This window comes from Mustela lutreola, chromosome 9, assembly GCF_030435805.1.
Source record: "Mustela lutreola isolate mMusLut2 chromosome 9, mMusLut2.pri, whole genome shotgun sequence".
Lineage (NCBI taxonomy): Eukaryota > Metazoa > Chordata > Mammalia > Carnivora > Mustelidae > Mustela > Mustela lutreola.
Window position 1 is genome coordinate 21514479 of NC_081298.1, and position 16490 is coordinate 21530968.

General features: G+C 58.4%; 1 protein-coding gene across 5 annotated transcripts in view; it reads right to left on the minus strand.

Annotated features, from left to right (window-relative positions):
* Positions 1–201: 201 nt before the first annotated feature.
* Positions 202–16490, minus strand: part of SRC (SRC proto-oncogene, non-receptor tyrosine kinase) — a 50595-nt gene continuing 34306 nt past the window's right edge. For 3 of the 5 annotated variants that reach the window (XM_059133268.1, XM_059133266.1, XM_059133267.1), the window contains 10 exons: positions 11601–11633; positions 10650–10748; positions 10373–10476; positions 8389–8538; positions 6801–6956; positions 4829–5008; positions 3868–3944; positions 2995–3148; positions 2721–2852; positions 202–2430 (listed from right to left, as the gene is read on the minus strand). In XM_059133268.1, the coding sequence (XP_058989251.1) occupies positions 2222–2430; positions 2721–2852; positions 2995–3148; positions 3868–3944; positions 4829–5008; positions 6801–6956; positions 8389–8538; positions 10373–10476; positions 10650–10748; positions 11601–11633 (1294 nt within the window). In that variant the 3' untranslated portion in view covers positions 202–2221. The remainder of the gene's footprint in view (positions 2431–2720; positions 2853–2994; positions 3149–3867; positions 3945–4828; positions 5009–6800; positions 6957–8388; positions 8539–10372; positions 10477–10649; positions 10749–11600; positions 11634–16490) is intronic. The other 2 variants (XM_059133270.1, XM_059133271.1) reach the window with 1 other exon arrangement.

Sequence of the window (16490 nt, forward strand, 5' to 3'; positions counted from 1 at the left end):
CGCCAGGTGCAGATACGTACACACAGCAGCCACATTCCAAAGTGGCTGTCTCCAGCCTGATCGTGTCTCCCCCTGGCCTGGAGCCCTCTAGCCACCAGTGGGGCCTGAACAAAGGCTCCTCTGACCACAGTCAGGCCTCACATCCCGTCCCGCTCACTCTGCAGCACACGGTAGATGCTCAATAAACCATTGGTCAAACTCTGAGGTCTGTTTGTGTTTAATCAGACAATATGCAAAGTATTTACAACCAATTCTGGATCCCCCCCTCCCCCCCAAGCCTGGGCCGTGAAATGTGGGACCCCCAGGCCCCACCCAGCGCTGGGGGGGGTCCCCTAGGCCTCTGCATAGTCATCTGAAATCTACAAAACACTGTTTATTTTTAAAAAAAGAAGAAGAAGAAGAACAGTATTAGGACACCTTATACAAAGGGCCCCGGGCAGCTGGAAGGGGGCTTGAGAATGCACCGGGGTAAGCGAGCCCAGATTTGACCGGGACAGACAGCAGACTTGCGTCATAAACATGGATGAAAGGAAAAGTTGAAATTTCATGGGCAGGCCCCACATGGCCTCCTTCCCTGCTGGCGGGGCCCGCCTGGCTCGAGAACCCCCGGCAGCAGGGGTGTTATTGCTATGGTGGGGGGGCTGTGGGGGGAGAGGCACAACACGTCCAGGGAAACAGAGCAGGGGAGCGTTTTTACATGTTAAATATGGACACACATGGAGGAACACACACGTGCACACACACAACACACATACACGTACGTAGGGGCCCTGGGCAGCAGGCCCACAAACCGTCAGCCACCCATTTTTAAGATGGGCACACTGAGGCCCAGGGAGAAGCCACCACATACCCCAAGGCCAAACACCAAAGCGAGGGCCAGTGCGCCTCTAGATGCCCCCGGCTGGGCTCACCAGCTGATGCCAGGCCACAGGGGTCCGGAGCAGAGCAGGTGCAGGGCCCACAGCCTCCCAGGAAGACAGACACTGCAGCCCAAAGAGGATGCAAGGGCCACCCACAGTCCCACAGCCAGGTCTGGCAGCAGATGCTCCCCCTCTCGTTAGGTACTCCTTTCGCTACTCATGAGTTATGGGGTGCCCCCCCTTAGGGAGGAGAGCAGGCGTCAGGCATTGAAATGACACAGGACACACCAGGGGAAGGAAGACGAGGGGTTCTCTCCTGAGGCCACGGCCTCCCAACCACTTGGATCTTCTATTTCTGTTTGATTGCCTCCAGAGCCCGAGAGCTCACTCTCTTTCATGGCTGGCTAGCTCCAAGGATGAAAATCCACCCACGTTCTGATTGACATCTGCTACCTGACTCCTGCCTCAACAGCCCTCTTTCCTAGCTCCGCCCTGTCTGCCTCCACTCCCTCCCTGCACGACAGGCCTGCTAGGCGGGTGGTGGCAGCCGCCTTGGGCCCCTGGTCCCCTGGGCTGCCCCAGTCTGTCCAAGAACAATCTTGTTGGTTCCTGAGGAAGACAGAGGGAGCACCGGGTTCCAAACCCACCTCAACCCTGAACTGCTCTGTGGTTTTGGGCAAATCACATCCCCTCTCTGGACTGTCTCCCTATGGGTACTGTGAGGACAAGGAATTGGTGATCTCTAAGGGTCCCTCAGGTCTAAGAACAGGACTCGAGGGGGGTGCCTATGCTCCCCACCAGCATGAAGCCAAGCTACACTTCAGCTGCCCAGCCTGGGAGCCACGGCAGAGGAGTCTGGACCCAGCAGCTTCCACCAACAGGTGTTTCTGAAATGGACGGCAAGGGGCAGGGTGGCAGGCAGGCCGAGGGCCGGGGCCTGCCGCTCCTCTTTGGAAAGGCTCTTCGGCCAGCTCTGGAGGCAGACCTGGGGGCACATGGAAGTGGGAAGGGGCCCACGCGAGGAGCAGGCTGAGGCTGAGAAAAGGTGTCCTCAGCCTGTCCTTCTCCCGCTTCCTCCCGCTGAGCTGCACAGAGCCCCACGAGGGAAGGCTGGAAGGATGCAGGTGGCTGGCGCAGGAGCCTGGACGCAGTCACCGTGCCAGCCTTGGACCCTGTACCCAGGGCTGCCCCGGGTCCCAAACCCTTCTGTGCCACAAAAGAGGGAGGGGCCTCATCACTGGCGTGGCAGCCCCACAGAGGGGATCAACGTGGGCAGGCAGAGGGAGGCAAGACCTGACATCAGGGGCCCCCCAGCCCAGGATCCAAGCCGAAAAGCCCGTCTGGCCCTGCAGCCTGCCCCCCTATAGGTTCTCTCCGGGCTGGTACTGGGGCTCGGTGGACGTGAAGTAGTCCTCCAGGAAGGCCTGCAGGTACTCGAAGGTGGGCCGTTCCTCCGGCTCCTTCCGCCAGCACTGGCACATGAGGTCGTGCAGGGATTCGGGACACTCAGGTGGGCAGGGCATCCGGTAGCCCCGCTCAACCTGGTCCAGCACCTCTCGGTTGACCATCCCTGTGGGAGGGGAGAGGCGTGAGGGGACGGGCTCCAGTGAGGAAAGTCGGGTAGGGGCAGGAGGATGAGGACAACAGAGAGGGCCTCTCGCCCAGGATGGGGGAGGGTGACCATGGGTAACTCCCCTCCCCAAGGCTGAGAGCCCCGACCAGAGAGCTCCTAAGATCAGATGCTCAACCTCTTTGTTATACAGATGAGGAAACAGGACTGGGAAAGGGTATGGCTTGCCCAAGGTCACCAGGGCAGAGGGGATTCAGGAATCAAAGATAGGGCACGGGGAGCCCTCTTACCAGGGTAGGGCACCCGACCCTTTGTCGTGAGTTCCGTCAGCAGGATCCCAAAGGACCACACATCTGACTTGATGGTGAACCGGCCGTAGAGGGCCGCTTCTGGAGCCGTCCACTTGATGGGGAATTTGGCACCTGCGGGAGGGAGAAAGGTCAGGGGAGGCTCAGGAGAACCTCGGGACAGCGCTGCCAGGAGATACCACTTCCATCCCCTGCTGGACAGATGCAGAAACAGGCTCAGAGAAGGCCAGATGGCCCCGACCCGGACCCTGCGCACCTTGTCGGGCTGTGTATTCGTTGTCTTCAATGAGCCGAGCCAGCCCGAAGTCAGCCACTTTGCACACGAGGTTCTCTCCAACCAAGATGTTGGCAGCACGGAGGTCCCGGTGGACATAGTTCATCCGTTCCACATAGGCCATGCCTGAGGCGATCTGCAGGCAGAACGCCAGAAGCCCAGCTCAGGGACCATCCCCACCCCTGCATCCCGCCCCCCTGCCCGCCCCACCCCGCTGGGTCACCCTATCCTTCCCAGTCTTCTGACTAGGGAAGTCAGCTTCCAATAAACACCGCTGGCACAAGAGGCAGGACCAGCGCTCGGCAGAAAGAGGAAATGCAGGACAAAGGGCAAGGGCAAAGGGGAAACACGGACAAGATCCAGCCTGGAAGCAGGGCAACTGTAAAAAAGAAGCCCCAGAGGCCCCACAGATATAGACGAGTGCCAGGCCGTGCCTGCTGTCCCCAGTCCCCTCTCTGAGCCTGTTTTCACATGTTAAATGGAGAGACAGCCATCCCCACCTCCCCTGATTGGGAGAAGGATTAATGAAGGAATGACTGTTGAGCACCACCTACAGCAAGCAAGTACTAACGCATGTTTGTTGAGTGACTGAGTAACCTTTACAGAGAAGAAAACTGAGGCCTGAGGTCCCACAGCATGTTGCTGACCTCTGATACCCAGCGAAGGGCTCTTTCCTTGCCCAGGGATAAATGTGGTGGGTCGGGGCGGGGGGGGGGGGGGGGGGGGTTGGAGGGAGTTGGGGGGGGTGTGCTGGGCGGGCAGTCAAAGCATGCCGCCTGGAGGGGGCGCTCAAGAGGCAGCAGCGGCAGAGGTAAGCGGAACTGAGGCTGTGGGAGGTGGGGGGGGCTGACTCACCTGAGCAGCCATGTCCACCAGCTGCGGCAGCCGCAGGTACTTGCCTGTCTCCCCCTTGAGAAAGTCCAGCAGGCTCCCTGGACAGAGAGGAAGCAGCACTAACTAGCCCCTGCCCTGCGCTGCCCTCCCAGAGCCAGGAAGCATTGACTCCCGGATCCTGTCCTCCAGGGGCAGGCCAGCCTCCGTGTAAGCAGCGCTCATTTCAGGCAAACCCACCTCTGAATAAAGTTTCCCTCAGCATCTGTCACTCAGCAGGCAAAGCGGGATAGGAAACAACCAAATGTCTCCGGGAGAACAGAAACTGTGGTCCGTCCCCACCACGGATATTACTACCCAGCAATTAAAAAAGGGACAGACTACGGATACATGGTACAAGGACAAACCTCGGATATAAAAGATAGCAACGTGAAGTTCTAGAATAAACAAACCTATGATGGCAGAGGGCACGAGTTATTGCCTGGCTCTAGGGCTGGAGGCCACTGTCTGCACGCGGCAACAGAGAGCTCCTGGAGCTCGAGTATGGTAAGGGATCCCTGGAGGGTCCATTTGTTAAAACTCATGGAACTGGACCCTTAACATGGTGTATTTTATCATTTGTAAATTATGCCTCCAAAAGGCAAATTTTGAACAATTGAATTAGTTTAAAAATTAAGTACAGGTCAAGCCAGGACCTTGACCTAGATGTGGCCCAGCTTGGTTGGCTGGAGGACTTCTCTTTCAGCCGCAGAGCGGCAGGTGGCGTTGGAAAACCAGCCAAGGGGAGGAGACGAAGTACATTGTGGGAAATCATAAACAAAATGAAATGAGAAAGGCAACCACTGGCGTGAGAAATTGGTTCTACTGCATTCCACCTTTTAAAACGTACACCCTAGATCTGGGGGGATGGGAAGCGCGTGTCCCCCCCCCTCCGTCTGGCAAGGGGCTGCCCCATGCATCTTTGTGCCGGTCGCCCGGGCCTTACCCTTGCTCATGTACTCCGTGACGATGTAGATGGGCTCCTCGGACACCACAGCATACAGCTGCACGAGCTTCTCGTGCCTCAGTTTCTTCATGACCTGGGCCTCCTGCAGGAAGGCCTCTGGAGACATCGTGCCTGGCTTCAGGGTTTTGATGGCCACTCTGGTAGTTCCGTTCCAGGTCCCTATGGGGGGCAAGGGGTGCAGCAGGCTGCCTCAGTGAAGGTATCCCTAATTCCATCCCACGGGGCCCCAGATGGGCCTGCCTAGCCATGTGACCAGTCCAGCCGAGGCCCACGGGACACTCCACAGGAAGCTATTACAAGGATGAGAGGAGTCTCTGGTACACGGTCAAGAAACAGCAGTTGCTGAGCTGTTGTTGGGGCTGCTGTCAGTGGGAGTGTCCCCAAAAGCCACACACGTGCCTGACAGATGGAAGATCATGGCTCTAATTCAACCACTGTCTCCTGAGAGACCACGTTCCTTCCAGGCAGCGTGCGGAAGGTGAGTCGGGAGTGGAGCACATGAATGGGGCTGGGGAGGGGAGGCAGAGCCGGCCTCAGAACAAAGCCACTACAAGGAGAACTTGTCTTGAGCCACACTCTCAAAAAGTAAGGCCTGGCCTGCACCAGGCCCACAAGGGCTCAGAGGTCAGACCAGCCAGGGTCTGACTCCGAGCTCTGCCTCCCGATAGCCATGAGACCATGGAGCGGTCCTTTCCCTCCTCCGGGCCTGTTTTCTTGCCTGGGAAATTTGGATGTTAGAGTGTCTCCCTGGGGGGCTGTTTGAGAATTAAGTGAGATTCTAGGCACTGGGCCCAGCCCGCCATGAGGGCTCCGTAAATAAGAGCTACACTTGTCATTTGATTATTATCACGGTTTTCAAACTGTGAGGCTTGAGGGGAAGCCGTGTGCTAGCCCAGCATGTTGAATCCGAGTTCTTGTGCCAACTGGACCCAAGGTGCTTTGATGAGTGGCCCGAGACCCACTCCTCCCAGGCTCTGGGCCTCCACCCGAGGGCTGGGGCCCTGGCCTAGCTCTAGGGTCCTTGCAGCACAGGAAGTCTAGGGATCTGTATCTGGCTCTCCCTGAGTTGGCCTGCTGCTACCACACACACAGGCCAGGAATGCATTCTTTCCAGCCCCTGGAACATCCCTCTCCCCTCTCCCCAGCTCAAAGCCAGCACCTCCCCTTTCCTGACTTGGCCTGACCTCCAGCCTGCAGGCCTTGGTCCCTGTAGGGCCTTCCACCCAGCAGCTCTCTCTGCTCTTCCCCAAAGGGAGGAACATTGATGCCAAGTGCACGCCAAGTGCATGCAGTGGCTTACGAGACTGGCACACGGTGATTCCACGGCAGAAGCCACAGGCTCCTACGCATCAGGCCTACCTCACACCAGCCTCCCGATCCCTCCGCGTCAGCAGGAACCAGGCAGCAGAAGGCGGCCTGGGTTTTGTCAGGGCTTCAAAAGACAGTTTGCCATTTCTCCAGGGTTAGACAGGAGAGCGTTAACAGGCCCAGAACATGCCAGACCCTGGGCTTCCAAGCCCTCCCTCTGTGAGCAGAGGCATCTCTTCCCATGTGCTAAGTGCTAACGTGTGGATGCATGGGGCAGGGGGCAGCGTTCACTCACACCCCACGGTGGATCCTCTTATCCCCACCCCCATTTCACACTGAGGAAGACAGACACAGAGTGGAGCCAGCTGGCCCAGACCACACAGGGGAATCGGGGAATCGTGATGTCCAGCCCCAAGCAGCTCTTGGCAAACAGGTGCCACAGTCTGCAGAGGTATGGGGGAGCTCCACATGTAAAAGAGAGCCCAGTGTTCAGTAGGGACAACAGAGACTCATGGTGGTAAAGCAGGGGGGCCTCGAGCTGTTCCGTGGGATGGACATCCACCTGGTTCTCTGCTGGGGACACCAAAGCCCCCCCTCCCAAGAGGACCATGGCTTCTTCTGGGGGGCAGGGGCAAGGTCTTACCCATCCACACCTCTCCAAAACATCCCTGGCCCAGCTTAACCTCCAGCCGTAGGGACTCCCGAGGGATCTCCCAGGCATCCTTGGCCAGGCCCTGAGTCTGGGGCTTGGACGTGGGGCACACGGTGGTGAGGCGGTGGCACAGGCCGTCAGCATGTTCTGAAGACAGAGGAAGGGAGGTAGAGTTCAGGCCAGGCATCTGCTCTGGGGCCTCTCTGTCCCACGGTGTGACATACACATGGGATGCACGCAGGCTCTGGGGACACATGGTCTGCCCTTGAAGCCAAGCATCCACACCTGGGTGTCACCACCCCCTCACACTGCCTCGTGCTTCTGCTCCCAGAGTTATTCACTTATTCATTAATCAGACTTTAAGGGGCGGTCACCTCAGTGAGCACCAAGGACACAGTGGGGGACAAGTCCAGGGGAATCCTGCCCTCAGGGAGCTCCCAGTGAAGGAGGAGCCCAGCTTCCCTTCATCATCTCCCAGGGCCACAAGTGCAATGGAGGAAAGCCGTGTGTGCAACACCAGGTGGGCTGGGTGGAGTCTTGGAAGGCTTCCCGGAGGAAGTGGCACCTGAGCTTGGAGCTGCAGGCAAGTGAGTGGTTGACTAGGGTCCACTCCAAGCAGAGGGCACACCCCCTCGTGCACATGCCAAGGCCCCGAGAGAGGAACAAGCCTCTAGGTTGCACAAACAGGAAGGAGGCCGGAGGGGCTGCAAAGGAGTGAATGGGAGCAAGGGGCCCTGGGGAAGGCAGGGAGGCCGGCCAGGCCTAGAGCACCCACAGCCTCAGAGGCCACATGGGGGTCTTTATCCTGAGATTCCCAGGTAACCTCGGGAAGGTTTTGCTGTCAGGACCAGTGTTCAGAATGAACCGTGCAATGACAGCCAAGGAGGCAGAGGGGTGCCAGGTGGCGGAGGGTGTCAGGAGGCCCAGTGGACAGAGAAGGAGGTAGCCCAGGATGGGGAGTCACTGGTGTTCTCGAGATAGGCCATACCTGCACATGGAGGCCACGGCCACAGCCACGTGGGGACTCACAGAGACCCGCCCATATGAGGACACACTGACCCTTGACCTTCAGGGCCCCCAGGGAAGTCCTGAGGGTCTAGATACAGCACGTATGCCCGCCCCCATGACCTGCACCTGTGTGTGCGTGTGCGTGTGTGTGTGTGTGTGTGTGTACACATACTGGGATCCCTCACCCTGGCTCCCTTGCCCTGGCTCCCTCACCTGCCTCCTGCGCTCCCTCCCTCAGCGGCAGCCCTGTCTAGCCACCACCTCCTCTCCCAGTAACCGGTTCAGACCGGTCTTAGGGCTGCAGAGAGAACCAACACCAGCCTAAGCCCCCTCCCTGCCCTGCTCCCCTCTAGGCAGCGCCCCCCTCCCCAGCCAGCTGCAAAGGAGGAGAAAAGAGGAGGGTGGGCATGGTGGGGGGAGGGGACGGGGAGGGAGAGGAAGAAAGAAAAAGGAGGGGCGGGGTGGGGAGAAGGAGCCCCACACTCTCAGGATTATAGAAGCCCCGCGGCCTTCTTGGCCCCAAAGCACCACCCCCACCCCCAGACCCTGCGTGGAAGGTGGAGCCCCTCACTGGAGTAGTAGGCCACCAGCTGCTGCAGACTGTTGAACTGGGTGCGGGAGGTGATGTAGAAGCCGCCGCTGTCCAGCTTGCGGATCTTGTAGTGCTTCACGTTGAGGCCCTTGGCGTTGTCGAAATCAGACACGGAGAGGCAGTAGGCTCCTGTGGGGCGGTGACAGAGAGGAGCAGTGACCCCCACGCCCAGCACCCCCCCACCCCTCCAGGCCACAGGACCAAGTGCCCTTCTGGGCCTGCCCAGCACTGGAGGACTGGGAGGCCAGAGCGGCAGCCCCAGCCCCGGGCCAAGCCAGGTCTGGCCTGCCCTCTCTCTGAGCACCCAGCCCTGGGGCAACCATCAAGGCGAGACCCAGTGAGCCAAGGGGCCCTGATCAGAGACCCTCCCCAGGCATTCCTGACCCTGGCAAGACCTCCAAGACTGAATGTATATCCCAACTGTGTGACCCGTACAAGTCACCTGCCCACTCTGGGGCTCAGTTTCCTCCTCTGCACAACACGGCGACTCCCTCGGATGCCAGGAAGATCTGAGACCACATGTGAGAGGGCCAGGCACATAGTAGGTACTCAATAAATGTTTGCCAGGAGCCTACATTTATTGAGCACCTACTATGTGCCAGTAGGCCCTAGTGGCTGTGTGTCCCTGGCTTACCTGCTTCCCCTCCCATGGGAGAACTCTGGGCCCCACACCTTCCTGGACCCCAGGCTCAGGCAGGAGCAGGTGGTTGGCTGAGGCTGTGGCACGGGCAGGAAGCCACACACTAGGTGTAACCTACATGCCACCAAGGCTGAGGGGCCATCCCTGGTGACCCCCTCCCTGCCTCTCTTGAGCCTGGAAAAGCTTTTGGCTGGGAAATTTTCCTCCTGCCTAGCAGGCCTGGCTAGGAGCCTCTGTTAACCAGAGTCCAAGAGAGCCCTGGGATTGAGGCTTCAACAGCCAGAGAAAGCCCATTCCAGAAGGTGGGGTACAGCTCCCCACAGCCCATGGCGCTCTGGGTAATGCACAGGTGCAGCTTACCATCTCCAGTATAAAGAAGGGGAAAATGAGACCAGAGAGGGAAAGCAGCTTGCTTCAGGTCACCCAGCAAGTCAGGCACACAGGACAGCAACCAGGTCTCTAGAGCCTGCATCAGGCAACAGATGGCCCAGGCCATGTACACATGGATGCCCGTGGCCTGAGCTGAAAGGCAGGTCCTGCCCACGTGTGTCTGTGCACACACACAGGCATGCCCACACCCAGCGGCCCCACGCTCATGCAGGGACACACTCCCCAGGCCCCCAGGCACAAAGGCAAACCCACAACAATCCATTCCCACACAACAACACCCAGACAAATCCCCCTCCACATGCACACACACACCTGGACTCACACATGGCCTGCACCGCCACACAGCTGCTCACATGTGCACACACATAGCAGGAGGCCCTGCTTCCCGTCTCCCACGGAACCCTAAGCCCATACGACGTGGCCCAGCTTTGTTTCCACGCAGCTGGGTCACCAGCAACCCATTGGCCAAGGGGCTAAAGAGAAAGAGGGTGACCCGTGTTCTCTGGCTGGGGGAGGGACAGAAGGGGAACAGTACCCGGACTGCCGCGGGAGGGCAAAGCCGGCTCCTAGAACCTAGTCCAGCTCTAGAAGCCTCTGGAGAAGGAGACCAAGAGGGGCCTACTTCATCAGCACCCACCCAGGGAACAAGTCTTTTGCTGCAGGACCCTCAGGCCCCCCGACAACCTGCACCCATACGTCATCTGAGGAAACTGAGGCCACAGAGGCTAAGTATCATCGTTTGCCGCATCTCTGGCCACCCCCAGCTAGCTTAGTGTTCCTCAGCTGTAGCTCCCTGCCTCTCCTGCCACTTTCTCCTCCTGGAGGGCTCTTCCTACTCCACTCCAGGTACCAACCTCCTATTCACTCCACAATACCCAGCTCAAAAAACCCACAAAAGACTCCATTCCCAGTGGCCAGCAGGAGCGTTCCTACCTTTCGTGGTCTCACTTTCTCGCACCAGGAAGGTCCCTCTTGGGTTCTCCGCATTGAGCAGTAACCGCTCTGACTCCCGTCTGGTGATCTTGCCAAAGTACCACCTGGGGCAGGGGGAAGGAAGGCGGCGTTGGTGACTTTGGCTTCCATAGCCCAACTGCGCCTTTCTATAGGATGTGACTGGGGCCCAAGGCAACCAGACCACCCACTGCAGCCCGGGAGAGAAGCTCCCAACCAGCAGGTGGGGGGCGGGCAGGAGTCCAGGTTGCATACTCACTCTTCAGCCTGGATAGAGTCGGAGGGCGCCACATAGTTGCTGGGGATGTAACCCGTCTGTCCCGTGCTCAGCGAGTGGGCCAGCCACCAGTCTCCCTCTCTAAGGAGGGGGAAAGGGAAGGAGCAGAGGAGAAGGAGCCATCAGTGGGGGGCCGCAATGCTACAGTCTTCACAGGTGCTGTGCTGGGGGTCCCCAAGGCCAAGTGAGGCACTGGGAGCTGCAGGGCCAGCTTGAGCTCTCGTGCTGCCAGGCCAAGCCTGGGATTCTTTCTCTCCCCAGCCCAGATGCCTCTTGGCCCAAGCTGACTCAGACGGACTTCGTCCAGGACTATAGCAGGACTGACCAAGGTCAGCCTGAGACCTAAATTCACAGGGGCAGAGTCCTGGGATGGGAAGTAATTTGCTTCCCTTCAGCTAGAACAAGCCGTCTCCAGATGCCAGGAGCTGTCTTGGGAATGAGGGAGGAAGCTCCCTGTCTCTGGGAAGCAAGCAAGTTGTAACAGGAGAGATGGTTCCTGCCTAAGACAGATATCAAGTCAGATCTTCAAAGCCTCCCCAAGCCCTGAGATTTGGAAGCAGATGAGACCTGGGTGGAGGTAGGGGATGGCCCTTTGGGGGACTGGTGACAATCCAGGCGCTAACCCCATCAACTACAACAATGCTTGCCTTTTGTCACAAACCGCTGGCCATCCCTAAGGGGCTCCTCGGCTGAAAGCTACAGGCCTCCCCCTGCAGCCTACCTGTCTACAGGGGAAACTGAGGCCAAAGGGGGCTGGGGCTTGCCCAGAGTCACACAGAGTCATGTCAGAGGGGCTGAGGTGGCAGAGCCCCAATGCCCAGGGCACTTCTACACTAATTGTCCCATGAGGAGGAGATGTGGACAGGGGCAGAGGAGCTCCCCACAGGGTCGGGTCCCCTGGGCCTGGGTGGGAGTGGGGAGGGGGCAAAGTACCTTTGCAGCCATCTGAATGTGAACCAGGTCTGGCTGGAGCGGGGGTCCAGAGACACAGAGGAGAGAGGAGAAAGCGAGAGCCCAATAGGAAAGAAGAGGCAGAGATGGGGGTGGTGAGAGAGAGAGGCAGAAAGAGTAAGGAAGAGAGCAGGAGAGCAGACCGGGGACAAGGCGGGGCAGCCACAGAGGCCTCACATCCAAAAGCAACCAAAGGGGACAGGGACGGGTCCAGAGGGAGTGAGTGAGGGGAGGCCAACGGGAAAGGCTGCCAGTGGGGAATAGGGCTCAGCCCCCTTCCATTCCCACCGTGCAGATGGGAAGACAGGCCAGAGAAGCAAAGGCCTCTGCTCAAGGTCACACAGCCAGGCCCAGGATCCTGACTCCCAGGTCAGAAGGAAACTTCCCCTACAGGGTACGGCAGGACCTGAGAACCTGCGGAGCTTCTCGCTCCAAGGCTGCCGTTGGACCTCACCATGACCATGACCCTGAGAAGACACATAGCCAATGGGATATGCTCCCCCTTCCTCACTGCCAAGGCCCAGAGGAAGAGGTCCTTGCCCACAGTTGCATAGTCTGGACTTGAACCCGGATCCCTGGCTCCTGGTTCTTCTGAGCTGCCTCTGTCATAGTCTTCAGCCCATTATGAAGATTGAGAAGTCGAGGCAAGGAGAAAGCAGGCTAGGAGAGCTCTCCAAAGACCTGTCAGAGTACAGGTGAGCACCGAGACCTGGGGGCTCAGTGGGGATGGCTCGAGGCTGAAGCAGAGGGTTGAGGGTGCCTTCCGGACAGCAAAGGGAGTGTGACCAGGGCCATGAGGAACACTCAGCCGTGTAATTGCTGCACGCACACTCAGACAGGGGCACGAGCTCACATGGTGGTCTCTGCTGGAGGGGAGGCTCTGGAGAGAGGTGGCATTGGAAGCCCAGGACAACCAGCCATCCCCCTGTTGTACAAACACCCAGGGGTGTCCACATCTGTCTGCCCCATGTGATTCTCAAGGCCACCCTGTGAGGAAGGCAGGCTTCAGCCCCCAGATGAGGTAACTGTGTCTCAGAGATGTCAAGGGACCAGCCCAAAGCCACCCAGCACCCAGGCTGGAGTAACCTAATACTTTCTTTGTGGGGAAACTGGGGCACAGAGTTGGGCAAAGACTTGCCCAAAGCTACAAAGCAAGAACTCAAGTCGCAGGGAATAGCTGAGATCTTCCAGTCGAAGCCTTCATTTCACCAATGAGAAAATAAAGCATAGAGAGGGGCAGGGATTTGCCGGAAGCCACACAGCAAATCAGTGGCAGGGCAAGGGTGAGAACCAGGTCCCCGAGTGCCCACAGCCAGGCACACAGCAGGCCTCCCAGGACACCTGCAGCTTCCCCAGGCCACTCAGAAGCTCAGAGACCCTCAGGAGAGCCAGGGGAAGCTAGAAGAGGAGGAAGCAGCAAGGCTGGGGCAGGAAACTGGGCCAAGGTCTAGGTCAGAGGCTACCAAACGAGACAGATTGACTAAGCCAGAGTCTGCAAACTGGCCAGCCTCTAGGGAGCCTCCATCCATGCCCTCGGACTGGCAGGCCGACAAGGAACAAGGGGCACCGAGGCCAGCCAAGCACAATCAAGAGGCGAGGCAGGCAGGGTCCATCTTGCTGGCATTACCCAGACTTCAATCCCAGCCAGCAGATCCTCCAGCTGACATCAGCCCATATGAGTTTGGGGTTTCAAGTCCAGGCTTGGGGTTTTATTTAGCTCACAAGGCAGGGTGAGGTGCAGCACGATCTCACCATGGACCCAAGGTCCAACTCTGACCTGGCCCCAGCGTGAGAGGCGTCTAAGAGCTTGAGCTCCAAGAGTCAGACCATGCTGGGCACCATCCTGTTCACCCCCTACAAGCTATGTGACCTTGGCCGTGCCTCCATTTCCTCACCTATAGGATGGAGACACTCAACGCCTCCCTCCAAGGATATAAAATATCAGCACAGGGTCTGGCACACAGTAAGGGCTCAACGTACATGAGCCAATAGTATCTTGATTTGGCTTTAAAAAGAAAAACAGTGAAATCCGTGTCTCTGTGGCACCCCTCCCCACTCTCCGAAATGTTTTTAAAAACCGAAGCAGCAAATTTAACTAATTAAATAAATAAATAAAAACCAAACCCGCTCAGTCCCCATCTCCACTAAGGATTTGCTGTGTGACTTTGGGCAAGGACCCTACCTTCTCTGGGTCTTAATGTCCTCGTCTACAAAGAGAGAATAATAGCCGCAGAATCTCCCTTGCAGACAAAGCGTATAAATACGTCAGCCTCGAGCTGGGCTTCGGGTCAACGAGGATCATTAGTGTGGCCGTCATCTAGGCTTCCCTGTGAAATGGAGCCTGTGCAGACACATCTTCCTATGTCAGTGGTCTGGGAGGCTCAAGCCCGCCTTGGGTCCCACATGAAGGGCCCCACAGCTTCCCAAATGGGGCCAGTCCCGCAGGGACACCAACCTGAGCCCACAATTGGAAGTAATCTATCAGGCTGAGCAGACTTACTACAGGCAGTGCCTTCCCCGGGGTCCTGGTCCTTATCAGACGGACTGGAAGAAGGGAAGGAAGGAAATAAAACACATTTCCTGCCACAGGTGGCCGGCAGAAAAGTACTGGATCGGGGTCCTCCAGCTACAGTTTTAGCTCCCAGCTGCTGTTCACTAGCTGTGTGACCTCAGACAACCGACCTCACCTCTCTGAGCCTCAGGATCTTCTTTTCAGACCCTAATCCTTCAGCCAGCCAGGCTGGCGTGTGGATTGGGGGTATGGCAGCTTCAGAACCTGGGAAGTTACTCTGGTTTGGACACTTACATTTAACTCCCTTGGGTTGTTGGGACTGGTCAGACAAGCACTTTGGGGACTGTGGGCAAGCCAGGGTTCCCTGAGGCCCAGGCCCACGGTCAGCAGGGCGGCGGCAGGCTGAGGCCAGGGGAGGCTGTGTGGGGAGGATGAAAACCTATCCCCTGCCCCAGGGTGGGAAGTGGAACTGGAGTGCCCAGAAGAAGGGGGGAGACATCGGAGCCTGCTGGATGACTCCCCCAAAGAAGCCGCTGGAGTCTGGGTCGGAGGAAACAGCAGTTTAGGGAACAACCCAGAGTCGGAACCTGAAGGGCCCCAACTCCTAGAGACTCAGACACCAGTGCTGGGGGTCCAGTACAGTCAGACGTCAGACCCCCGTGGGCTTCCTCTGATCCAGGCCACATAGCACGTGGGAATCTGCGACCCAGGGCCATTAGGCGTTAAGATCCAGGGAGCAGGGTCCCTAGGCTGGCTACTGTGAGGACCCAGGCCCAGTAAGCCTTGGCCAAACCCTAATGACAGGCAGACTAGTCCTTAAGCTCTCCTGTCCCCAACAGCCAGTCTAGCCACTGGCCAGCCTCAGGAAGTCCCTCACTCAGACCGGGCCGGGCGGCGCTGGTGGCGGGAGTGGGAATAAACCATGGTTGTTCCCATGGGCGCTGGGCAGCAATGGGGGAAGGACATGCAGCATAGTGCCTGGGTGGCTGTGAGGCCTGAACACCTCAAATCTGGGTGACTCATCTGTCCCTAAAGGCTCCCCATCCCTCCCCTTCCTCTGTTGTCCCAACCCCACTTCTCAGGCAAAGGGGTGGCTGAGCACCGGTCCCCCTCTCCTGTCACGGCGCCTCACTACCATGCAAGGACTTCCCATGGACAGGACTCAACCACTTGTGGCCCCAGGCCTGGCCCAACACCCTCAGCCCTACTTGGAAAGCAGGAAGAAGGGAGGGAAAGCACCAGAGGGCAGGAGAGGACAGCCCTCTGGCTCTAGGTGAAAGAGGCAGAACCAAAGCTTCCAGAGCCTTCCCCCCACCATACCCTGGTTGCTCAAGCTGTGGCCCCAGCCTGAAGTGCCCTTCCCATCACTGCGGGGAGAGATTCCCCGGAAGCAGACACCCCTGCAGGGCCCTTTTCTCCCCCCCCCCCCAGGGTCCTTGGGCTGCTAAGGAGCCCCTCCTTCAAGGGCCGTGGGTAGGAGGACCTGCCCGCCCCTCCCAGCTCTGCCACCACCAACTGTGCGACCTCGAACAAGTCCCCTCACCTCCCGGGGCCTCAGTTTCCTCCTGCACAAAAGAAAGCAAATCAGAGTTTCCAGCTCCTGGGGCTGTGGGGAACCCACGACACCAGGCTGGCACACGGGGCACAGGAAACGGGGGATGAATCCTAGTCATCATCTTGCTCGACAAGTCCAGGGAGGCAGCCCCCACGGTGCTGAGCAACAGGTGATCTGGGAACCCACGAAGGTGACAGACCTGAGAACAGCCCCCCAGGAGCTCCCAGTCTTGGGGAGGCCGATGCAAACTGCTGGAACTGCCCGGGCACCAAGGAGCACCAGGACTCTGACACACAAGGGGTGGAAAGATGGGGAGAGAGCTGCTACCCAAGTTCCCATCCCGGCTTTGCCACCTGCTAGCTGTGTGACCTTGGTCAAGGGCCTTCACATCTCTGAGCCTCAGTTTCCTCACTTGCAAAATGGAGACAGCCCCTCCCCCGTCACCAGAGCCCTGGCAGGATTGCATCGAGGAGTAAATACAACGACATGGGTAGAAACGCCTGGCACAGCACCTGGCACCTCTTTTCCCTTTTGCCTCACAGAGAAGGCCATCCGGAGCTGGATCTTGAAGGATGAATAGGAGTTTGCCAGGCAGAGACGGGAGAAAGGTGTTTCAGGCAGAGGGAACAGCATGCACAAGAGTCGGGAGGCATGAATGAGCAAGACACACTCAGAGCTGCTGATGTCCAGCCTTGTTAGCCAGGCCTTTGAGGATGCTAAAGGACCAAGTCTACGCTATCCCTAGCACCTTCTGGCCTTTCCACACGCCTAAGGGTATCCCACCCCTCCCAGCCCCACACCTTCC